This window comes from Ischnura elegans, chromosome 1, assembly GCF_921293095.1.
Source record: "Ischnura elegans chromosome 1, ioIscEleg1.1, whole genome shotgun sequence".
NCBI lineage: Eukaryota > Metazoa > Arthropoda > Insecta > Odonata > Coenagrionidae > Ischnura > Ischnura elegans.
Genome location: NC_060246.1, coordinates 104,572,956 through 104,599,341, shown reverse-complemented (window position 1 = coordinate 104,599,341; position 26,386 = coordinate 104,572,956). Strand labels below are relative to the sequence as shown.

The following is a 26,386-nucleotide window of genomic DNA, read 5'->3' as shown; positions in this document are numbered from 1 at the left end:
TTCAATGTGCAGTATCAAATTTCCAATTGAAAAAAAGTGAAATAAAACTGTTAGAAATTACCGGTTCAATACCCGATTCTAGTTGTATGAATAAGTTCCTTCACTTTTGGGCTTCATTTTGTATTTCTAATGCAGTTTCAATATTTTTTGTCCTCTCACCTTTGCAATGCAGCAATGGAGTGGATTTGGGCTGATGAAGTGCATCGGATGGAACTTCCTTGAGGAATCAGGACCAGAACTCCTCCCGTCGTAGACGCGTTCTTGAAGAGACTGCTGCCTACGACGGTGCGGATTATTGTTTTATGGAGATTTAAGGAAAGGTAAGACGAGATGGATTACGGAGTGTTTCTTCGATAGAGGGGTTTTGCCAAAGAAAACATCGTTTACACAAAAATTGACTTGGAAACACAATACAAGGTCTACCTGTGTGCATGTATCTATATGTGTGTATGTGTTTGTCATCTCCGATGAACACAGTTAACTCAGACAAAAAAAAATGTCCGCTTTGAAAGCTATTTGGGAAAAGTGCATCAACATCAATATTTCTACGTATTAAGTAAATGTTTGTACTCATTGTGGTTATATTGGCATCAAGTAAATTTAGTGTTCTCGCTACGTGAGGTGTGAAATTAAAAAAATGGTAATAATTAAATGTGGTGCAAGAAGAAATTTGAGATTGCGGCCCGTGAAAAAGACCCAGTGTTGTGCTTTTTGATTAAGGTGGCAGCACGGTAGTGGTGGGATCAAATGGATTCGATGAAAGTGCTCCCTTCTATCAACCCCAAACGGGAATGAAAGACACTTTTTAAGTAAGCCCACGGTCAATCACGAGAGGACATGGAAAGCGGACAACTTTGCAAGAAGACCACGGAAAAGGAATTTTGGAGATTAGGTAAACGATTGCCTTCGGAGGTGTTGTTATTTATCGGCAGAGTTGATTATTGTAAACCCAATCCCCCCAGTGCTCCGACCACCCTAAAATTTTCTTGTGTGCATTGTGTCTGGGGGATGGTGTTGGCTTGTTGGAAGGCAGGGAATGGTGACACTGCAATAACGGCGCTGGACATTGAGGAAGGCCCAGCTTCGTCTGTAGGGTTTTGTGGAGGGTTTAAGGATCTGCGGTGTTCGTTTTCGGTTTGTGCTCGCGAAGTAACCATCGTTCGCCGCCTCCAGAATGGTGACTTGTGGATGTTGAGGGAATTCTAGATTCCCCCGACGTGCCGTGGAGAGAGAGAAGGAAAATAGGCAGTAGGAAGGCGGGAGGGAGAGTCACGCATAAGTTGATCTGTTTGTTACCACACCCACCTATCGTCTTACTTCCTCCCTTTTCCCCAGTGAATACCATGCCCCCTGGCTACACCTCTGTTTTTCTTTCTTCCCACCACCACATGCACACCGCGATCGCAAATTTGAACATGTGTATGACATATTTACATATATATCCATATATTTTAATGGTGTATGCAGTATGTGTTACCTCTTCGAGCTCTCGCTCGATGTTCCTCTCGTCTCCATAATCTTAACACTCTCCTCCACTCTATTGTGCAAGCTATCTACAGACGCAATCCTGCCAATTGTACGCCAGTGTGTCTCCCTGCCCGCGCCTCTTACGACAAAGACACCCGAGTCCCTTTGTTCACGCTTTCCGTGTGTTGACGTGTTAGCGAAAATAAATCTGTCTACAAAGCAAGCGTTTTCACCTCCCGCTCCTCCAGTTCACGTCCTACGCTTTAAAGAGCCGGCCAATACGCTCTGCTGGTGTATTATCGTGGATTCTGAAGGCAGATATCTCGATCATTGGTTCTTCTGACTACCAAATGTCCCTTCTCCCGTTGTTTCCGCTTTCATGGTGGTCATGCTGTCGCGTGCCAGTCACGTGGTCGAGTGTCAGCCATTTTGTTGCATGGCGGGCGTGCAATCGCCTTGGCTGAGGACTTGAATCCCTTCCATTGCTTGAAGCCATCGTTTCCTCGTCCAACCCAAGGCACGTAAGCGTACACTATATGTGTTATTGTAAAATGTGGCAATGTGCATACCTCTGTTTTGCATATGTGTGCTTCACAAGTCTCAAAAAGAGCTCCTGCGTACCCGCGGTCTCCAATCTTCGTTCCCATTGATCTTGTAAGGGACGCTTCAGGCTCATCCATAAACAGTCTTTCCGTGAGTGCTGTCTCGGCATCTTGCCTATCATCTCCGTCTCCTTCACTTATCCTTTGACAAGAAACCCTTTCAATCTATCCGTAAGCGCCTGTGCGCTATTACCACTTCTACTAAAGAAAAAGTCGCCCTTTTGAAGAACTATCGTGGCAAAATGCTCTCATAAAAATGCTGTGTTACTTGTTTGTTTTGCGTGTGAGTGTATGGGAGCTTCTTTCCGAAAGGACCGACTCTTCGTAGAATTGTTTACATGTGGTTCTCCCCCTCTCTATACTCTCAATTGGACGAAAGATGTTTTTCAACTTTTCATTTCTTTGCTGATGAATATTACTTGAATAATGTTTCGTTGCAAAAATTCCCCCTGGACCAATGGTGTGAAATTAATGGAGAAGTGAATATTAACAACATCTCCAAATGCGAGTGGAGGGTGTACATATACATATGATATATTAATCATAAGAGTCTGAGGCACCCCCTCTGATGATCATTTTACGTATGATTGCATGAGTGGTTAATTCGTGTTATCTGTGGTTGTCATTTTAAATGAGTGTCTTGTGAAATTTAACGTGCCTACGTTTATGTTCCGAGGTCACTTTCACCCTTTTCATTGTTGACGCGTACAGTTACTACGTTTAGATATTTTTATATTTTTAATGTGTTGGTTTTTTGCTTTCGAGAACATGGTCTCTCCCCTTACAATGCATGATTGCTCGTTGCGTCACCATCATAAAGTGGTGAGAAATTATTTTCGTTAATTTTACCGTCAGACATCCTTTCTTGAAACTTTCCGGCACTTTTTAGCAGACTCAAGAGTACGAATTTCGATTCAGCTATTTTAAATATGAATTCAGTCAGCTTAATATTAATTCGTTTTATATTACTGCTGTGATCATGAATTTACTTCAATTAGTTTATTCTATGCTTCAGAATTGAGTTCTGGTGTGTCTGTCATGCCAAAATTACTACTTATCTTTAAATCTTCACCTGTTTTAGCCTGTTTACTAGAGAGAGAGAGAGATCAGCTTCTTAGCTTTTATTTTAAACGTAGAAATATATTGACAATTTTGATGATTATTAAAATTTATGATGCAACGCTTAAATTATATTGCAAAAGGGCTTTGTCTCACTATTTGCAAACCTGTTTCAGTACTGATCTGGGTAGGCTAAATACCAAATTCCTTGATTGTAACGGAAACTGTTTTGAGCGGAAACTGTTTGTCAAATTCCGATTATTTTGGGTTCGTCGTGCTGTTGTTCGCGTTTATCATTATGTAACTTATCTTGTTCAAGTAACTACGATAAAAGTACAGGGTATATAAGTCAAGCTAACCATGAAGTGGTATTTTATTCACTTTTTTATATTACGGACCAATGTATTAGAAAAATTGATGCGTTAATGTTTTCATTGAGAACACACGGATTTATCTTGAAATGTATGTGCATTATGTATACTTATTGTTCCCTATCTGATTTTCATGTTTGTACATATAGCATCATAATTCGTTTTCATTTGAGCATGAATTAAAAAAAAATAATTTTGCAATTGGTATATCATCGTGTTCGTGCGTGTTTGCCAAAGTCTGTATTTGAAAATTATTGCTTACTCGCTCATAACCATACTGTACTTTATCCGCTATGGCATACTTGAATTGCTTCTTACATCGTAATTCTCAATGTATCATCCGATGTTGATTGATGATGGTATGTTGATTTTTGATTAAGTCAATAATGTTTCGCGGTGAATAAGCGGCAAATATATAATCTGAGCTATCTTCACTGAGAGTAATATACCATGTTAAACATATTTATATATTTTAATTCTTTTTGCATTTGTATATAAATATAATTGTGAATGTTTAATATTCATGGACTGTAATTTCATGATCAGCTAAGAGTAGGCACTTGCTACTCAAACGAGGAAAATTAAAAAAAAAAATGTGGATGTATATATAATGTTGTATATACATACATTGCTGTTACTGTAAATGTAGATTCCAGCTGTTAGTGTTCTAGTATGGCAAGACAATTGCATATTGGCATATATTTAAGGATTATTAAATCTAGTGAATCATATGACCACTTTTCATCTAGTAGTGAAGTGATCAATTGAAGCCAAATATGGCATACAAGTTGTCAAATTATTGTGTATTTTACTGTTTGCTGTCAGGATTGCGACTCCTAATGGCTATGAGAAGTTTATATGAACCGAGAGAGCACGAGGGTAGTGTTGAAATGGATGGAGGTACATTATTTAGGTGCCCTTGGCTGTGAAATTTGATTCTCAATGCATTTTGAATCCCAATTTTTTGTATAAAATATCCGATACATAGATAAGGCTCTTAACATCTCAGCTTCTTCAGCGATATCGCCTCGTGGGAAAACACATTCAATTGATGAGTAGCCATGGGCAATGGATTTCGTTAATCTAATAAGTATAACTGTAGAGCAGAAAACAAATTCAATTAAAAGTAACCAAATTAGTTCGGTTAGTTCGGTCATGCGTTTTTTTTAATTGATGCCGCAAAGTAACAAACGGTACAGTTTTTTAAAATGAAGTTTGAAAAAATGGAAACTGTAGAAAGAACCCTCTTGCTCCCTCAATCGATCATATTATGTAGTTTTTAGTGCGAACAAGCGTGGGAAAGTAGGAGTAGTTTTTACTTTCCGTCGGCTTGTTTCCTTATTCCTTAAGCTGTGACGTGGTCTTTTCATATTCGACCTGTCTTGCGTAGCATGTCATTGCCTCAGCCCTCCCGCTCTCTTCACTTCGCTAATGTCGAACTACGGACCGGGTATCTGTTTTCCCATCACTACTTCTATGATTATTTCCGCACTCGCTCACGTACTTTATTTCTCTTGGAAGCATAAAATCTTTTTCTCCTGAAAATTTTACACTATGGCGCTTTAAAGCGAATACAATTCAATCTAAACATCCTGATATAACGTTCGCAGCAAAGGTAGGGGGAGAGAATACATGTACAAAAAAAGAAGTGTTATTCGTGGCATAATATCAACTTTTGTTTTTTTTCATATATGCTGTTTTCCCGATCGAACTTAATTCCCTTCCGTTATTTGATAAGCTACTTTTATGATATGCGGTTTACTTTTAAGGTCAAATGTTTATCACGATTTCTCTGTGCTCTTAGTGTATCTTTTATTTTTGTGTGTGTCGTGATTCTTGGAGGGACGTGCGGGTTACGGGCTCCAATTGGAATTGAATGCCAAATTTTAATTTATATCAATCTAAAGTTATCCTTTAGTCACTCCCAGTTGATTTCTTTAATGATGTAATCGTCAAATGATTCTGGGTATGTCGAGAAAGTTTGCCGGATAAAAGATCTCAGTGCTGATAAGGAAAGCATTGGCTAGATGTGGAATGAGTATTAGGAATAAGCTTCAAGACGCTTGTTTGTTTCTGGAGAGTTACCTCTCCAACTTTAATAAAGAAAAAAAGACTAAAGGCTAAAATCCAAGAGATCTATCATTAGTAAAAAAAAATGGCAGGAACTTTGTCGGTAGTGAAAAAGTGAAAATATATCTATATATACATATAAATATATGTATACACAAAAAAGCAAGTGTCCTATTATAAACTGTATAATTTGTTTTTTATGTATTTTATTGACATTAAGCAACAGTTTATACTGTGGGACGCATTGGTCTCCTAATAAGAGTGGTTAAAATTTTCATATTGTTTATTTTTCTCTCTCTTTCACGCGGAATTCTTGTTTACATTTTGTGAAGGAAGTGATTTTTTTGCAAGAGCGTTAATTTAGAAAAAAAAGTTTATTCCCCAAGTTTAGGAAAATATTAGTGTGAATATAAATGATAGGTAATGAATGCAAGCAATATATGTCAAAAGTCTTATTCGTGATGAGTATTTTGCAAATCAGGGACTTGGAAACTTTTGGGTTTCCTAAATGAAATAGCAGATGAGAGATAATAGTTATGAACAAGTTTATGAAAATTTGTATTGCGTTCTGTTGGTTTACATATATATTTTTTAAATTATTGCAATCATGACTGCTAAAGTTTTTTGACCACGTGACTTCCTCTGATGTTAAAAAAAAAGACTGGCATGTTGTCTGTCACCTCGCGGGATAAGGTGTTGAACACGGCCCAGAAGTGTGCTTTAAGAATTAAAACAGACTTAAATCAGAGGCGATTTCTACGCGTAACGTATGTGTGAATAATAGCTCTTTTTATTCATATGTTAAATTTTTTTACTCCTTTTCTCTGTGGTAGTCATATTTTTACCATTAGGCAAGGCAAAGAGCAATACACTATAAATATCACAAGTAATTTTAATTGAACCTGTATTTTGATACCATGAAATTGTTGAGAATTGAAGTAAATCCTGTATTAATTGTTTCTTTTGTGATCTGTAAAAAATGATTATTATTAACAGTGTGGTTGGGCCATGGAATGTCGAGGAGAATCCAGCATTTTTGCTCGTGTGTGAGTTATGAGCCGAACGTTGATCGCTTTTTCTCTTCTTGTTCCTCGTCTAAAGTTACTTTGCCATTTCACCTTTTTGGGATTAGCGTTATTAAACGGACTATATTCCATGAATATTCATGTGTAAATATCATCAATGCAAAAACATGGAAAATTTTATGTAATCTCTAGTATGTATTGACTGAACATTTAAAGCAATAACTTGGATTCTACAGATTGCTTCGGCTCTGTAGATCATCCTCTCCCTTCGTAAGTTGATAGTTTGAAAAAATGAATATAGTTGGATATATTGATATTATATCCTCCTCAAAGCTACACCAATTTGATATGAAAAGAAACTCCATGAGCATCCACTTAATTATTTAAAAAATACTATTTTTGTGATCGTGATGGGCCTCTGTATTTAGTGTGGAGATCTTATAAAAACACTCGAGCTTCTGATATATTTAAATTAGACGGCTAGAAGGTCGTGACCGTTAAATACAAAAAAAAATCACTAAGGATGCGAAGTTTTTTTAACTGAGCTGTACATTAAATCGTTAATTTAAAAAAAGAGCGTAATGCCTGTACATAAAATGGATTCTTACTCTGTAACTTATGGATTTTCCTGAAATATTGGAATGCGAGACGCGTTTGGAGAAGTTATGCATAAAAATGGGTATTGACCTATTCCAAGGGACTGAAGTAGATTCGTTTAGGGAACGAGGTAGTGTTGAAAAGAGATCATTGCAGAAATATGGGATAAAAATTGATTCGTGTTCGGACTTCTGCTCACTTTTAGAAAACACTTTTTTCAGTGTGTAAATGTTATCTTCTAAAAATATATATATATACTTGTGTGACACTGCATTTGTGAACGCATATTATTAAATATAAATACATTAATATATTTATATATAAATATAAATATATTAATGATGTATATTATTGGCGCACTATGGAAGAAAAAGTAAATGAGAATGTTGGAAATTACATTTCTTTAACACTCCGATTTATGAAGGTACTTCATTCTTGATTAAGTAATGAATGCATTAATGATATACGATCACTGAACTGTTACATCTCTACACAATCACACTAACACGTATGCGCATACAAAAATCACAGTCAACTGTTTGCACCGCTGTGTTATGAAAATCATATATCTAAATAAAATATATAATGGCAACTGTGTATTCTGAGCGTACAAATTTTGAAAAAAAAATTTTAAGAGTTCACGCTGAAAGCCGCAATAGCTACAGCGTTTTATTGACTACTCAGTAATATCCATAATCACTGCACTCTTGTTGGAGTCAATGTCTTTTCGTGAGTGTTTTTACACGGCAAAGGTATATTCCAAATATAATCTCAACGTTTTCTACTTTAGCAAGTGGATAACAGGAAAGAGCCACATGAATTAACCTTGAACGTTGCCAAAAGCTTCGTGTTTGAGAGGGAGAGTGACTATGACTCGTGGATCAGACTAAATTGACGATTGGTTGTCAAAAACTTGTGAGAAGCGATCAGCGTCTGGCTCTAAACATATTTGTAAATAAACAATGTATGTATGTGAACAGCATATTTAAATAAACAAAACACAGGCACACACATAACACATGTATTTCACAGAAGGACACGGTTGAACTATTGCATATGCTATTTAATGATATATGTCTCAAAGAACACTATGAACACATGTGAACACACCTTGTCGCAAACATATGATTGAAAAAATGTAAATTGTCCAAGATTGGGCATGTCTTCCTTCGTAGGCATGCAGTATATAAAATTTGAAGAGATGAAACAACATGAAAGTATTGTGTTAAATATATCCTGTTTAATCTAAAAAGTGTTACTGTGGTTGATGTACTGTTTACAATATGGTATTCTGTAAAATGTATGTTATTATCTGTAAACAATGGCTAGAAACCGTTACCTCTTTGTTATGAAAGGAAGTAATAATACCAAAACAACATGTGACAGATGAAGCAATGTATGCTTGTGTTTTTTTATGTGCGTTGTAATACATGCATCGTATTAGTGGACTTAGTTGTAAGTTTTCATGTTAAGCAAACAAGGCTTTCTAAACTGGGTGTGAGTAACGCAAATGCTGATTAAAAGAAGGAATAGTTGGCCTTTGCCTTTGGAATGGGTATGATCTTGAGGAATTAGATTGAAATTTACGAGAAGTGGCCATGTTGAACCATCGTGTGCATAGGATGTTACTCATTTCCTTGAGTCAACGCATGGAATTTCGCTGGGTAACGCTTGGGCCTTGCGGTTATCTGGTAATGGATGTAGGTATTTATTTGCGACGTAAAAAGAAAAAAATATGAGGGTTCGTGAAACAGCATTATTTGAGGAATTATGATTATTGCATGCATAATCGTTTGCTGTACGACAAAAATTGAACAAAATTATCTCCAGAATAGAGAGATTGAGCAGTGGGTATATAAAAATGTGAAAGGTTGACGATTTAAGAATCCAGGGTGAAGGCTTGGTAGCATCTTTCCTGAAGAAAAAGTGGAAGCTTATTTTTTTTTACCGTACACTCACAACTAGGGTGAGTAATTACCTTGTTTAATATTACCAATAACATTTTTCGTCTCCGTGATTTTCTTACTTTTTGGATTAAAAACGTCTTTTTTTGTGCGAAAAATGAATTGATCAGGGTAGAGAGCCGCTAATTTTGTTTCCAACCAGTTCCTAAATTCGTGTGCGTGGGATGCTTATAGAGAAATTCAGTGCCAATAATTTTAAGCCCTCATCCGGCAGCTTCCTCTGTTATGTCGTAGCAAAGGATACTAGGCCACATTAACAACCCTCTACTACGCATTATGCATGTAAAGCAAGCAGTAAAGATAAGTCATTACTTGTTAACAGATGCAAACAAGGCGAGGAATATTAATGTGAGAAATACTTACAAATATTTACACTACATATTATTCCTGTTCACCCTTGGCCTGATAATAATAATTATAATAATATTAATATCAATAATATTAATGCGTGTGTGCGTGTCTTTTTTTAATATGATAAATATGCCTATATGAGTAATCGTTGATGGTAATGTTTGTAAAAAAAAATTGTTTGTGTTTTAAAAATTATCATCAAGGCCTTTTTCTTCCGCTCCTCGTCTGCAAATTAAAATGGGGAGCGACCGAGTGTACCTAAACCGATGCAACAAGCCTTTTCGTGGCCTGTATATCATTGTGTGCATATATTACATGTTATATATATATACAAAAGGACAGGGAAGGATTTTTTAAATTGAGAACGGGAGTACACTGCCGTACCGGAGAGATTGGGAAAGAATTTTCCGTAGGAGGAAGGGATGAACGGACAGCATAAGATACCATTATTGATGGCGTTGTGATACATATGTGTACATACATTATAATATATAAATATATATATAAATTGCTGTAGTGAATGAATGACCTCTTATAATAGCACCCTTTTAGCAGACGAATGAAATTAGCACCAGAACCACACCTTTCCCCCATGACAACCTCTCGAAGGAGTTATTTTTTTCTCGCAGTTTGCGTTCGACCTTCAGTTTTTTTTATTCAAAATTTTCGCTGCCCTTCCTTTGATTCCCTACTTTAGACGGTCTAGGACGCGATTTTAAACGTTAAGGAAAGAAATTTTTCTAAGAACTCACAAGATCGACCGGGCGTCGACAACATGAGCATGTAAAAAGGACTGAACAATAATATTCCAGTCGGTGTAACGAGAAGCAACCAGTAGTACAGAGACCCAGCAGCTGTAAAAAAATATATTGTATGATACATTAATCAAATTTCTTACGAGAAAAAAAGTTAGGAAAGTTATTTACAGGCTATTATTGATGATGTTACACAGATGAAAATGAAAAATAATTGCAAACTGTGATTTGAGCGATACGACTACCGCTTTACAACATTTAATGATATGTGTTCAAATAAAAATATATATCCTTCGTTCAATACCCATCCCTTTCTCATGATTTATAGCTTTAGTTACGGAAAAAAAATAATAAACAAAAACCCAATAGACAGGCATATATTTAAAAGGGTTGCTGTGCTCTAGGAAGACTCGAGTGAATACTAATGATTTCGCTCAACATTAAAAAAAAACAATTCTTGGCTAATGATAGAAAGACAGATTTGTGACTAGTTATGGGAGAAAAAAATTGATGGAAAGAAATGAATTAGTAATGAAATTCTCCTCGTCGAATGCAACAATATTTGATTGTCTGTCGCCTATGTGTAGTTGTGAGAATGCTCGAGGAATATTATGACGTTTCTCGAAGCAAGTTTTTTTTTTCTAATGATGACTTGTGTGAATACAATTTCCTGTCATAATTTGTAAGCGTTCAAGGGACCCAAAGAATTGTGCGTGAAATATAATAGGGCAAAGCCACTAGATACTACGGTGTGCACTTTTTGATTTCCGTGCTAAGTTTCTATTTCATACACCTCTCAGCTTTTCCTGTGATCAATACTTGCATGAACTTTTACAATATCTTCCGTACACTTGCGTATGCACCCTACTTATTTTGCTGTTACTTTTCCCTCTGCATTGAAAGTTTTCCTTGTAGTTCTATGTCCTTCGATTTTTCATTTTCTTCAGTTTCCTTCGGATTAATAGTAAAGACTAAAAGGAGTGGAGCCTTTGGTATTCGTCACATTAGAGTAATTGCTGCTAAGGTAAATAGTCTGGCATGAAAGTGTTTGTTTTGGTTCATAACACCGACGAACCCAGGATTTTCCCCCTCAGAACAAAATTGTGAACAGAGTCAATTACTAATGCGAATGCATCAATGCATTTCTATATACAAGTGTTAAACTGTAGGTTTTTCCGCAACTCTTATTCAGTTAATTAAAAATTTCATTAAAATTTTAACCGAATAATCAGCCGATTAAATTTTCGGGAAAAAAAACTGTAGTCGGCATATAAATTGAACACGAGCTTTTTCATAAAACGTTTACTCCGATAAAGGAGTGGATAATGTAGTAAGAGAGAAAGGAAATATTTTGACCCATTTGCTTTGTATTTTTAAATCAATGGCTGCGTTAGGAATGTCGAGTATGCTTTGTCTAATAAAGAAGCTTGCGATACTCCAAAATTGGTTTGGAGAGACGTTGCTCACGTGGTGGTAAATGGAGGGCCTCACATGTTTTTTGACCGGGCCATTCCCTTGTCCACACTTTTTAAAAAAAACAGGCCTATCCCTAAAGCCACTTCCATTTTATGATAATTGCATCGTCCTTTTGTGCCCATAACTTTTCTAATATACTCCAAGTTAATTATTCTTATTTTGACCTATTTTTCCTCAGCTAATATATTATATTTTTTATGATAAGGGAGAATGAGAATCTTTTTGATGGAAATAAAATTTTAATCACCATCAGCCACCGCGTAGTACGTAAGGTGATTTACTACCCAATATTATAAAAAAAAATGTTCACATATCATTCAATAAGTACACCGCTCAGCTCGTGTGGTTTAGGTTTATGGATATCAGGCTAGAGAGAGTTCTCAACACGTTTTGTCTGAAATTTTTGCGTTGTTTACTTTGTGGAAACTAACTGTGACGGATATGGCTCCTGAAACTTTGCCGTGGTGCGCTTTTAGTTTTTCCCTTTGTCCTTCGACACGTTTTCATAATCATTCTCTGTTGGCCATAAATGCATTTTCGAAGGAAACTTCTATCTTTGAGTTTATTAATTGCGAGCGACAAACTGGCCTCCCTACGGTCTGAAGTTAATTTCCCTCACGGCTGTATTCAAGTGCAGTAATTATTTTTCATTCGGCAATTCTCATTCTTGACTTGTTTGACGATTTTTTCCTCCTTTTCTTCTGTATTTTTCGTGCACACTTTTGGCTTTTAATTTGAAGAGTTGAGAAGCTAGAATTTGGAATCCAAGATAATTTAATGTAGGTGTGAATTCTTTCCATCCGCCATTTTTCATTATCTTAACCCTTTCTTATCCTTCCCCTACTAAGAATTTAACTTTCCGTCTTACTGGTAGCCGTTGTCAGTTACAGTTGGGGTGGATGCTTCATTTTTTAATTGGCATTCATTAATAATATCCGAAGGTTCTACCTAAAAGTAGTTTCATATATCTTAATTTTTAATTATCATCAGGGTTCGCATTTATAATTTTCATTTTTAAATAATACGATAAATAATTTTGCCTAGCTATACAAGCGTTACTATGATATTTCTCTTTAGTTTTGTAATATATCCTTTAGCAGCATCAAAATTTAAATGAATATTATTTAAAATTACCCGAAATAAATTTTTAATCAATGATTAAATAAATATATGTGCCACACTATCAAAAAAATCCCGTTAAAAACAAACTAAATTCTTCTGTATGGGGAGAGGTTTTAATGCCGGCGGGAAGAAAAATATAGCACTGTGGTTCATTGCGAGGTGCGGCAACAGATATCTTAGGCAGATTGTAGAATGCTAGTTTTACAATTAAGCTCTTATTTCAACTTTTTCCGCGATAGTTGAAGATTTTAGTTAGGAACCCATCCTCAAGTTAGCAAAATATGATTTGTTAAATTTTGAAACTCAAAGCTTTCGAAAGAAGGAATGTCAATGACGTAGCATATTCATAGCTTTTTGTGAAAATACCTATTTTATATTTAATATTGTTGATCTTCTTTCTTAATAATTTCAATACACTTGTTCCCCTGAGTAATTTTCACGTAGCCTATTATGAGATAGCTGTTATTATTTCCTCCTGAATGAGTGATCTTGTTCATGCCAAATCAACTAAAGCATTACAATTGTAATGTCACTTGTTTCTACATGTTATTAATTATTGTTATTTTTTCTTGTTGTAATATGACAGAGCTCGAAGCGCCACTTCTGTGAAGACCGAGACTGTTGCTTAGTTAAATTAAAGTATAAGACATTGGTGTTAGTTCGAGGAAACGCGTATAGAGAAAAGGTGCAGGAACATTATACGTTATGGTCTTGCCGTAAAGCCGAGTAGTAGAAATAGCGCTGAAACCATGACTTTTCACGGAGAACGTCCTTATGAGAACTTTCATTTGATCGTTTTTGTACAAGGTTTTGATGGTGCCCTAGATTCTTCTTCACCAAAGAAACCGAATATTTAAATTTTTTACTCATGTTTCGTCCAAAGTCCTACACAAAGCCCCTTGAATATTTTTACTTATGATTAAAGATGTGATTTTTGACAATATGGAGCACGGAAAGTCTTGAAGCAGTAAATATTAAACAATAAGTGTGAAGGAGACCTTTGTTTGAAGCAGAAAATGCGTCATGCCTTTATATATATTTTGTCTTCAAGTAATTATCCATAATTACGTACACGCAATTTCAATAGCACCTTTTAATCAACGGTACCTTATGTAGAAACGTGTCCGTACTTTCCGGGCAAACTTGTTCTTCTTTTTGAGGCATCACCAAAGTAAACGTTAATTCATTACATTACATATGTTCTTTGGTCATTTAAGTGTTATTCGTTCTCATAATGTAATTACGACATAATTATTTGCGTATATAAGTATATGTTTGCCAAATTTAATTCGTATTCTCTCATTCAATCAATTCATTAGTAAGCGGTCTATTAACCTAGACGTAGTTTAATGATGGACTGATGTGCAGTGAAAATACTGAGCTCCTTCAAATCCTTTCCCGAATAGTTAATTCATTAAATATAAACACCAAATTCTTAATATGAATTTCACTTTTATTCTTCAAAAACCTACTTTATTTTACATATAAATACCTCATCCTAAATATCTTTTTCTTATAATGCCCTTAAGAATTCGAAGATGATGAATTTTCTTGCCTTAATATAAGTTGCATTTCCTTCAATTTACGAAATAATGTTTTCGGCCTGATTTCCACCCATGTATCCCAGAAGGATTAAATCTCTTGCCATACTGGGAGAGAATTGAAATAGACTGTTAATTTTGATAAGGCATAAGAGAATGAGAGGACTATGGCGTAGTGTTTTAGATTGGAAGGAGAGAAAATCGGGGATATGTGCAAAGAAAAATATTGAATGTTACAAGCAAAGCGAGCGAATAGAGCTAGTGGACCTCAGACCCTTACCTAAGTTCCCCATCCTGATAGTTTAATAGACCCTTCCATTAAGAGAATCGTTTCTAAAAATATTTTTATCATGCATAAAGATTTACTATTATATAAGGCCTTTGAAAATTTTCTTGGCGATTAATTTACTATCTCAGCGTGAATGACATTGCAGTTTTCCCTCAAATCTTCAGGATTTCTCAGCATTTTCCAAATTTTCATTTTTTCTCTGTTAGGCAAGAGACAAAAGCGAAATCTTCAAATTTTTAAGAAACTCAACTCTTCCTTTCCATCTTTTTTGGGTGATGGGTATATGGTAAAAAAATTCAGGAGGAATGAAGTGTTCACCGACCTTGCCATTCTTTTTGTCTTACGCATCTCTTTTTCATATCACACGATTTTTGTCCAACTTTTCCTTAATTTTTTTTCCTGTCCCAGAGGAACAATTTCTAGCTGGATAATGACATGAAGCAAAGAAATTGCTTGATCTATTTTAACTCGATTTTTAAAAAAATCAGCCGAGAAACATATAAGAAAGAAATCATAAATAAATAAGGCTTCTTGCAATAAAAGAAAGCAATAACCGTAGAGTAATGTTTAAACCTTTGTTTTCTTTCCAAAAATAGGGGTTTGCGAAAAGAAACCGTGGTAGAGTTGCTAAGGGAGAGAATAAAATTGATTTGTTTGCTTCTTGGTCAATTGGTAACGAAGGATAGAAAAAAAAGTGTGCTCTACAGTTTTACGCAGGTCTGGTGAAGACGTTTTTATGAGACGTTGAGTGAATATATAAATATGAAAAAAGTATTCATAATCCATGAAGTTGATTATAAGGCATCCATGCATTTGAATTTGAGAACGGGAAAGCTAGGAAGATGTATGATGTATGTGGTGAATACTATGGTCGATTATTGCTCTTTTACTGTGTGATAAGAGGTGGAAGGAGATTTTTTTCTCTGTGATCGACCACCCCAATAAAATTGAAAGAGCATTACTCCGGCTGCCCCGTTCCCGTGACCCTTAGACGCCATTTTGTGTAGAGCCATCTGAGTGCTTCGTTCTGTGGCCACATTTGGAATTGCGGCGCTGGAATCTGCAAGGAGTAGGGGCGGTCTATGACTCAGTGGGTGAGGCTCTTTTTCGAGTGGAGAGACCAGAGAAAAATAGACATTACTGAGAGAGTATTAAATTGGATCTCTTTTTTTGCCCCACTGCAAAGGTGTGTGTTCCATTTTTTTCAGGGGTGTGCGTGTAATTGTGTACAACAATGATTGTACCTTGTAAATAATATTAATAATAATTATGATAATGATTAAGATAATACTACAAAAATACATGAATGCATACATAAAAATGATTCACAAAACGCAATGCGTGTATGTGGGATTATATAATATGGACATTGTTCAAAGAAATAAACTGCATTTTCATTTACTTGCAACTGAGAACCAACCCCATCCCTTGAGTCACAGTAAATTTCCTATCGGAATATTTACCGCGGTGAGACTGATAGTGTGTTGTCATTTGCTCACCCTTAAAGTGAAAGAATGGCTTCTTTCATCTCAGAATATAGCATGTTGTTCCCTCTATCTTCTCTGATAGTGTAGAACAATAAAGGGAACGATCATTACCCTATTGATCAAAGTTTGATATCATTAGCAAACTTTGTAAATCACAAACGGTAATCTTGAGCAATCATAAGAGATCCGTGAGATTTTTCCAATCTCCATATAGAGAAGATGTTACTCACGGATTCGTGGTTTTCGTAAGTAATTTGTTTCAATTCATTTCAATCAGTTTCATGGTCGAATCTACGCTAGAAATACCTATTAATTTGAATGTAACTAAGTCGTTTTGTTCCTTCTTTTAAAAAATACATCGTTCCGAGGTATAAAAAATCTGAGTAAGCCTAAATATATTATTTAAACTTTTATGGCAAAAGTTTAAATAATATATATTTAATTCCATTGAGCAGGATAGAATCTTTGTGATATCATCCATTGGAAATTCATGAAAAACGTATTGAAGTGCAAATTTCACATTAATGAATTGATTGAACTACCATGTCAAAATTAATGTCCTCATTTCACCTTTATTTAAAGTGTTTTTTTGGAAGCAAATTGTCTTAGCCACTCCCTTGCAGTCATAACCAAATACTTGGTCAGGTTTTCAGTCTCACGTGGAACATAAGAATGAGGTAATAATATTTAGAGCTTGCAGATATGATAATCAAGGTACTTACTGGAGATATCACCATGGGAATGCTGTCAACGTAGAAGAATAAGAGTTTTTATGGATGGTAAGTAGAAAAGTTCCGGTGTCCCATCGAATATGCTGGTGGAGCCAAGGCAAGAGAGGTAATTTGATATACGCTGAAAAATCAACAAAACTGCTGAAATAAGAATTTATTCCGAGGCCACGGTAAGTATTGGGATATTTTGTTCCAAGATTTTAAGTTCACAGAAATATTCACAAAATATCTTTATTTAGTCTCTGCATTGGCATTTTGGGTGATGTATTAAACATTTCTCGCCGTATAGAGTAAATTATTTCTAATTAGGTACTTCTTTCTTCAAACTATTACATTACGAAAAATATTTCAAGCTTCAAATCACAAAGTAAATTTAAACATTTTAGCCTTGTGACCATTTTTCACAATGTCCATTGAAGTCCTTAAATGACTAAAAACATCTTAGTAGAGTTTGATAATTCTCAGTCCAAATATGCGCATTATTGTTGATTGTATATACATTTTTGGCGCTTCTATTTCACTGGTTTTGAGCCCAATCGTCTCACACCGTCTTATACCTCCTGTCAGGAGCGCACCAACCGAAATGCCAAGCCAAATGCCAATGCGAAAGGAATCGAAAGAGCGTGGTGAACTCTCGTGCTTGGGGTAGGGGGATGCCCCCCCCTCCCTAACCCCCGATAAATGGAAAAATAAAACTGTAGTTTTAAGAATTATTCTCCATGTAAGAGAGGGGGAGTTTCATCTTCTACGCATCAAATTTTGTGCAGCATTCAAAATCAAAGTGAAGTCGAAAGGGATGAGGGTGCGAATAACTTTGCAAACGGGGCAGTGTTGATCGGGAAGTGAGCCACAACCTATGATTTCTCGGGGGTGGAGAGATAGCCCCCTCACCACAATAGGGATTGAGGGGGGGGAGAGGTAATTTGACATACACTGGAAAATCAACCAGATGTTGAAATGACAATTTATTCCGAAACTTCGGTAAGTATTTGGGATATTAAGTGCCAAGATCTTAAGTTCCCAGAAATATGCAGCGCATATTTTTTATTAGTCTCAACATTGGCATTTTGAGTATTCTATTACACTTTTTTACGGAAATAACAATTTATTCCGAGGCCTCAGTAAGTATATTTACTGCCAAGATTTTAAGTTCACTAAAATGTGCACAGCACATCTTTTTATTCAAGTCCCTACATTGGTATTGCCTCTCCTTATCTAATTAGGTACTGCTTTCTTCAAACTATTACGTTATGAAAAATATTTCAAGCTTCAAATCACAAAGTAAATTAAAAATTTTTAGCCTTGTGACCATTTTTCACAATGTGCATTGAAGTCCTTACATGACTAAAAACATCTTAGTAGAGTTTGATAATTCTCAGCTCTAATATACGCATTATTGTTGATTATATATACATTTTTGGCCCCTCTATTTCACCGTTGTGGCGCACCTGCCTCATGCTCCCCCGATGACCTAACTAAGGGAATATTCCCCTGTCCCACCCCCCCCCCCACTTCCACTCTGTTTACCTCTTCTTAATTCTCTCCCACCCCTGGCCTCCGTGCGCCACGTCGCCGGGAGATGAATTCAATTACACAAAGATTCCCGCTCTGAGCTCGCACCCTTCGCCGCACTCAAGTCTGTCACAACTTTCAAGCCCAATCCCTCTCCCTCCTTCCTTCCCTCTTCCACTTCTCTCTCAAATTTTGACTTCCTAACCGTAAACCTCTTCCCTTCCTCTTTGCCCTCCATCGCCTTCCTCTAATCTTCGAAGCACCTGTTCCTCCACCAAACACATTTTGCCTGTCTCCCTTGGAGGCGACATCGTAGGCTTCATCAAAGCGTGGTATCCGAGGCTATTGGAAATAAATTCTTTCATTTCATTGAAAAACATGTTTTTGGAATTACCTTTGATTCAGTCGTGAATTGTATGAATGTACCTCACTAGCTCTCAGAATTTCCTTGCAATAGGCAGATTATATCGTATGCCACTGAATGATTATTGAGACATCTAGAAACATGTAGAGAGTTCGATCAGCGCAACTTACAATTAGTAAACGCACAAGAAAAGCTACACCGTTATGCCAAAGAAATTAAACTAGAATGAAATAAGTGGTCCTCCTCCAAAAATTGTCAGTACAAATGGTTATAAGGGTGCAAAATTTGTATCTATTAAATTTTAGCAGAAAAAATCAGTTATTCAAAGGTTATTATAATAAATTATGTATGATAGAACAATGATTCATTGTAGTTAAAATAATATTTAAAGAATATACTTCTACTTAAAAGAACATAAAAATCGGCAATAATAATATAAATGAAGTTATAACGAATACCTGGTGGTTGCTGTTGTCCATCTCTGATAGTTTTAAGAGTAAATGACGACTTTTGTCAGCCATTCCCAATATTTTTTCATGTTTACCTTCCAATCGCGGACATTTCCACCGCACTTCATCGCTTGCCAATTTGATCTACAACAATCGAATTCCTGCACGCGAAAGGTTTGCTATGTTCAAAGGAATTCCTTCGGTCAGTAGCGGCTGCCGGGTTTACGAGGGCCGCGTACCGGCCTATCGCACCTTGCACGCGCGCTCAATTTGACAATCTCCTGGACGGACGAGTTCGGTACGTTGGAACTCGGGCATGGTTCCACGGGCGATTAGAACTCTGCGACCCCGTCTCTTTGGCGGGGTCAACCAAGTCGCATCCGAGGGACTTCGTTGCACACAAAACACGCTCGCCCATCCGATGACGCACCCGCGTGGTAAACGCGCGGTGAAATTCGGTTTTTCGGCCAGTCCCTCCTTTACTTCCACCGTGGCAGTACTCCGTCGATCACCGGCTTTACTCCTCGCTCGGACTCTTCGCATAACGCATGGACGCACTGGCGAGGATTCCGGCGGATCGACTTCACCCGAGGGATGGAGCCAGGGTGCGTGAAATCGTCTGTCTCCACTCGAATCTCTTGACTCTATAATCTTTGACGCTGGGAGTTAGTTTGCCGCGGCTCCTCCGGAGATCCGTAAGTCAATTAGTATTCGCCATGTGCCTTTTTCAGTTTACTTCCTTGTATTGGCTGATCCACTTGTAAATCTCGTCGTGGGCTCCGGCAGTATTTTTTTGCCTCCTCTACCGATTTCAGAGGACGCTCCATACTCTCTCGACTGGTCGTATTTTGTCTTAATTACCGGAAAATTACCCCATTTAAAATTTGTGTCATCATTTTGAAATGTTTATGCTGGATAGAGTCAAGTTTTCCAACAGTTTTCTGAGTTTGAAATTTAAATATTAAACGTCTGACGTACTGAGGGGACATTTTCCAATTTGAGATAGAGCTGAATGGTGACATTCTAACCGCCGAAAAGTTCAATCATGACAGCGTGAAGGAGGACCACGTAGGTGTGATGGATAGTGTTTTGTCTTTACCCCTAGCGGGCCCTAATTCAAATACCGGCATTTCAGAGATTTTTTAGAGTCATCCTGAACCTTGCTTTGGGCTCTAGAAGAGGCCATTTGTCTTAATTACCGGAAAATTACCCCATTTAAAATTTGTGTCATCATTTTGAAATATTCATGCTGGATAGAGTCAAGTTTGCCAACAGTTTTCTGAGTTTGAAATTTAAATATTAAACGTCTGACGTACTGAGGGGACATTTTCCAATTTGAGATACAGCTGAATGGTGACATTCTACCCCCCGAAAAGTTCAATCATGACAGCGTGAAGGAGGACCACGTAGGTGTGATGGATAGTGTTTTGTCTTTACCCCTAGCGGGCCCTAATTCAAATACCGGCATTTCAGAGATTTTTATAGTCATCCTGAACCTTGCTTTGGGCTCTACAAGAGGCCATACTGCGTCCTTTGGGGGTGGTGTTAAGCCGTGGTCCCTATGGCGCTTTCTGTTTAGAGTAGACTGGCTTGACGCCGGGTTTCTCTCCTCACTTCCCTCCCAGCCATTTTTAATGGACCAAAGAAATTGAGCTTTTGATCGTGTCCTCCATATACTGTATCCAAGGGGACTCAATTTTAGGAGGCCCAAGAACATGGCGTTCAAGCGTTATATATATGTTGCTGTCACGAGCGCATTTCATTCGGCGGAGCCACTAGGCGTCTCGTTTGGACTCGTTTAGACTAGTAGACTTTGGACTCGTTCATACCAGTCAGTCTCGTTCAGACTCTCGTTCAATGTGCCGTTCGTCATTGACAGTAGTGGAAGAAGTCTTTTTTTAGTTGACAATCGTCCTGCATGCGTTAAATGTGTGGTTCATATGATTTAGTTTAAATGTGCCATAATTACATATTACTTCCGTGCATTTATTCGTGAAAAGTGGATATGGATGTCTCGTAGAGCCGCGAGTGGCGATTTTGAAATATGTTTTAATGCGCGCGGAGTGACAACAATTCTAGCAATGGACTTGAGAATCCTGTGTCAAACGACGGCGTGAGTTTTAAACGAGAGGTTCGCAGCATGAAAAAACGCAGTTTCAATGGGAATGATGCGACTTCTCAAGGCTTTCCTATCCAAAATTCCCTGTTTTTGTGCCTTTGCGGACCCTCACGCTTCCTTGATTTCGCGTCTCCACGTCACACCTGCCGTCTTTTCACCCCCGTCCCCTCCGCCCGCTTTTCTTACTCCCCTTAATCTACGCATCCCCATCCTCCCACCATCCCTCTAACCTCCTCCGCACGCTCGCTAACTCCTGCCCGCCTCCTGCTATGGCGACGTGGAAAGGTCTTGAATATGCAAGGCGAAGGCTTTCCGTCCGGAGTGGGGGAATGGGATTGAAATGAACGGATGAGGTGCCGGAGAATAAACAGTGGAAGGGAGTGCGGAATGCAGATTGGAAAAGTTTATGAGCGTCTGGATGAGGAGATGAGGACGAAGGAGCCTTAGCGAGAGGTTAGGTGGGGAAAAATTGGGAGTCGGAAGTATTAAATGTCCTCGTAATGCCCTTGTCTTCAAAGATTGAATGAATATGGGCCCACGTTTATGGTATTTTAAAATCATCTACGCATGTGCAGTTCCCAAGCCTCTGTGGATATTGACGCGTTGCCTTTCGCCTTGTACCCCCAATTGGAGGCTTTCCCCTTAAGATTTACTGTGCGTTATCGTTATTTATATCTAGGTGTTCTATCTGAAATCGTAGGCCATTCAAAAATGTTTCTCTCCAAGTAATATAAGACGAATGGCACGTTCAATAATCTTGACCCCTTCCAAATTTCTATTGTACAAATTCCTCACACGGCTCCGGCAGGGCAATTGCGTACAGAGTCACCGTTTGCCTTAAAATCATGACTCGTGTTCTAATTTCGTTTACCTATTTCGTACCATCCCGCAAAGCAAATGATGGCTCCATGGTGTAAATGGTCTTAAATGCAACTCACGTCAAGGTTTAATATATGATTTTTATCTTACTTTCGAGTGAAAGTACCCACCGGCGTAGCTTGATTTTATATACCTTATATTTTAACGCTATGACCAGAAGACCCTCTTTCTGACTTTAGCAGAATACATGTAGGACTCGCGTGAAGACTTAAGGTTCTTCAGCAACCTATGCATGGATGTTTTTAATCGGAAATGACATTTTTCCCGCTATAAATTCGCCGAATGAATGAATCAAAATTTTCTATTTTTTAAATATAAATGGTTAAGTAGAAATATAAAATTGTCATTGTATAATTCAATGAATTCATTGGCTCAATTTATATGGAAAAATTATCCTTTTCCAGTATTTTTAATTACGGTTTTAAGGTAGATTTATTTGGCAGCTGGCATGTTATTTTGAGACAGCTAGTAGTGTAGCTTTCTGGGCAAATGACGGTATAGAATTGCTACGCCTTGGATTTGATTTAGGAGTGGATTGGTAATGAGTCCACTTGATTGGCATTTGAATTCAGCGGTGTAGTTTGGGCGACGAGTAAAAGGCAGTGGCTAAGAAAGAAGGTGGCTTATGTTGGAAAATAACAATTTGCAGCCCAATTTGATATTTCAACTCATAATAAAATTTTTCGTTGCCTGGTAACGGATTTAATTATTTCCAAAATGCGGATGGGGTGTTTCCTTTTAGTTATGACATCGCATCCTATTAAAGCCTTGCATAACAGTTATCTTAAAATTCAAAGAAAACTTTTTTTGTGTAAGCTAACAATTAAAAAAATAAACGAATAAAAAGGGATTAATTTAGGATTGAAAAACTTTCTCTTTGCGTGGACAAATTCGACAACAAGACGACTTCGTGGCATAGGGACGATAACTTTTTTGTTGTGGCTTTTTGAAAATTAAAATTCCAGAGGTGGTAGATTAATTATAATTCGTATGTTGCGGTAGGGAGCTCAGTAAAATGAAATGGTAACGAAAGAGAAAGAAGTAAGAGGAATTAGAAATACATATCAAATATTGGGATGACCATATAAGTGAGGATATATAATAGGTGAGGACAATAAACGGGGAGGGAGAGGTGGACTAGCCCGGTGGACTGATTGGTTTGGGCACGGCACCGAGCGGGGATGAGGGCAGGGGGACAATGCATGGGGCGGGACGAGGAAGGATTGACAAGAGTCGCAGAGACGGGTGGCAAGGATTCGGGGAGGCGGTGGCAGGAAGGGGGGTTTGGGGGGGGAGGAGGAGGAGGAGGTGGTCCACACACAACCCAGTAGCCCCAATCGCCTCGTTAATCAATCACGCAATCGATTAATCAGGCGCCACCGTCGGCGCCGTGACGGGAATCCACGGGGCTTCCGTCACACCATTGCTTAACCCACACCACCCGCCCCAACAGTCCTCGAACAGCACAAGCGGCCCCTAAACTCTCTCTCTCTCTCTCCGCCCCCACTTCACGGCCCCTTTACCACCGCAAGGCGGCGGCGGCAGCGCGCCGCGGGGGATCCTTCCCCGTCCTCCCACCGAGCGCGCCACCGTCGCCCGATACCCTTCTCCCCACTCCACCCCTCATCCGATCCAGGTGCCGGCACACCTCCGTCCTTCCCCCCCATTCCCCCCGTTCACAACCCCGAGAGAAACCACCTCCGTCCCCCGGCCCATTCTCCCGCGCCCTAATTTAAGGGAACGACGGCATCAAATTTCACTCCATCAGCCTTTAGTTCTCTCCCTCTCTCTCTCTCTCTCCCTCCTCCTCCTCCTCCTCCTCCTCCTCCTCCTCCACCCACACTACTCTTCCCTCCCGCGCACGTATAACAGCGAACTGCTCACACCAACAGCCCCCACGCGCGCGTCGCTTGAGTTTCTCTCTTCATGCCAACGAGACCTTTTTCGGCCTCGATGGCAGAGGGGTGAGGTGCTCCAGCCTGTCGTTGCGAAGGTTGCGGGTTTGAGGTCCGCCTGAATAGTTTTTTTTATAGTCCTGGGCGTTGTCATTGTCGCCAGCCAATAGTCTAGAGATTGGTTGTGTGCACTTCTCCACCCCACTCATCTATCAGCTGACGTTTTTATGTCTACGTATTTCTTCTCTTTTATATCCTTATTTGTTCACTTCACAAACTGATTCAAGGCATTCTTTTGTCTCTCTTCCCGTCATTTTGTCCTTCGGGATAATAATACAGCCAACCAAAAGCCAAAAAATGTAGATACAGGCGAGTATTGACCAAGATCTGCATCACATACTCGTAATATTTTAACGTGATACCGTACGCTTTAAACAAGTAATAGGACACGTAAATACTGGTCGATCGGAAGTAATTCGCCCTCTTAATGCCAATTTGAATATGCAGGTATGAAAAGGATCCGGGCTCCTGGTCAAGGGCAAGAAAATAAATACCCACTAAATTTCCTTGGACATAAGGCACTGCATGTGAGCGACTGTTTCCAAACCTTGCCCTTTTCATAATTCTTTCTAACGCTCTTCCGGATTTACTTACGAACTTGTCTACCATGTGCCATTAGTTGAAACATGCTTTATTAGGAAGACGAAAATAAAAGAATAGGTGAGAATAATTAGTAGTGCAAATATTGGGAGTCGTTATTGAAATTAAAATTTTTTAAATGAGCATAGCAATCTCCGGCGGAAGTTTATGGCACCATATTCACAATATTGATATTGATTGCAATTTTATACCTTCTATCGCATGATTTCATTAAAGATTTTGATACAAAACACGGTCCAGATTCGTATATCACTGCTTAAAATAGTGTCATTATTGACGAAAATTGACTGCCAGGTTTTTTCTCATAGGTTTAACTGCACACCACACTAAGGGCTAAACGGAGGATCTGTATGATGTGATAACCGAAGTTCTGACATCCTACATCGTGGACCAGGGTTCAAAGCCTACTCTTGCCAATGAGTCAGAAGATGCCCTATTTGTCTGAGGTATTGGGCAATAGAAATATAACACACTCCCTGCCCTACAGGATGTTAGGTTACAGCCTTTCATTCGCTGTTGGCAAGACTTGGGTATACTCTTTTCACTTTCCTTCTCTCATGAAATGACATTGATATTGTAGGCTGCCTTCCACTAATGCCTTCATCATGGAACAGCAAACTTGGATAACGCTTTCCCTTACATTAACATAATGATCGTTTCCCCCCTCCTTTAAATATCTTCACACCTTCACCTTTTCATCATAGCAGCCCCAACTGTTGGGACAACTCCGGAAACAAACTAGAGGATTATCGAATAACTTCACTGCACTGTTTGCCGCAGCGAATTTTCTGTGCGTGTTTGCACCCGTTTCTGTCAGTACGCGAATGAAATAGGGAAAAAATGAATCTTGATTCTCTCAATCTATGGTCAACACGACTACGAATACCATTGACATATGAAAAAAGAAGCTGTGAAAATCTTCATTAGAAAATCCCATTCATAACAAACGTACATTATGAATATGCATAATATTACCGATGATGGTTGGTATAAAATACCTACCATACCTAAAATATTAGAATACCTACTTCTTCTCCTGTATTCTGCCGCGTCAAGAATTTCATCCTACAATTAATAATAAAACTTTATACATCTCATAAATTATATAATTTGATGACTGAGGAAAATGGAGGAGCGTAAAAAATTTCATTGTTTGCTATTTATGTTCCACCTATTGATTTACAGATTTCATAATCTAAAATTTAAATCAGAGAGCACATGGAAATTTTCTTTGCATTATACTCATTCAGGATTGAAAAGTCTTCATAAAGTGTGATCTTCTAATAAGTCACCAAAAGTCTACTCGTATATAAAATGTACTGTGCTATATACTGTGATATAATTCAGGGTAAAGAGCAGAGTCGGAATAAAGTCACCAGTATAGCTTTTTTTTTAATTAATGGGTATTACAAAATAATCCGTCTTACAGGATGAATGATATTTAGCCAATCTAATTATAAAATTTCCTACGGAAATAAAGTGGTGAGCCTGACATTTTCATGTGAAAACTATGCTCGAAAGCAGAAAAGTTTCTCGGGTTTTCCACCGGTCGATGTCGTCCATGTCTCCCGACGTTTCGAGCAGCGACTTGCAGATCATCC

At 38.1% G+C, this 26,386-nt stretch overlaps 1 protein-coding gene across 5 annotated transcripts in view; it reads left to right on the top strand.

Moving 5' to 3' along the window:
- LOC124167603 (RNA-binding protein Musashi homolog Rbp6) overlaps window positions 1-16,075 on the top strand; it is a 716,673-nt gene extending 700,598 nt beyond the window's left edge. For 4 of the 5 annotated variants that reach the window (XR_006866742.1, XR_006866741.1, XR_006866740.1 and 1 more), the window contains one exon: window positions 173-259. Coding sequence is in view for 1 of the 5 variants with exons in the window: in XM_046545586.1 (XP_046401542.1) it covers window positions 173-253 (81 nt within the window). In the remaining 4 variants the exon portion in view is untranslated. Of the gene's footprint in view, window positions 1-172 lie in introns of all 5 variants that reach the window. The other variant, XM_046545586.1, reaches the window with a different exon arrangement.
- The last annotated feature ends 10,311 nt before the right edge of the window (window positions 16,076-26,386 follow it).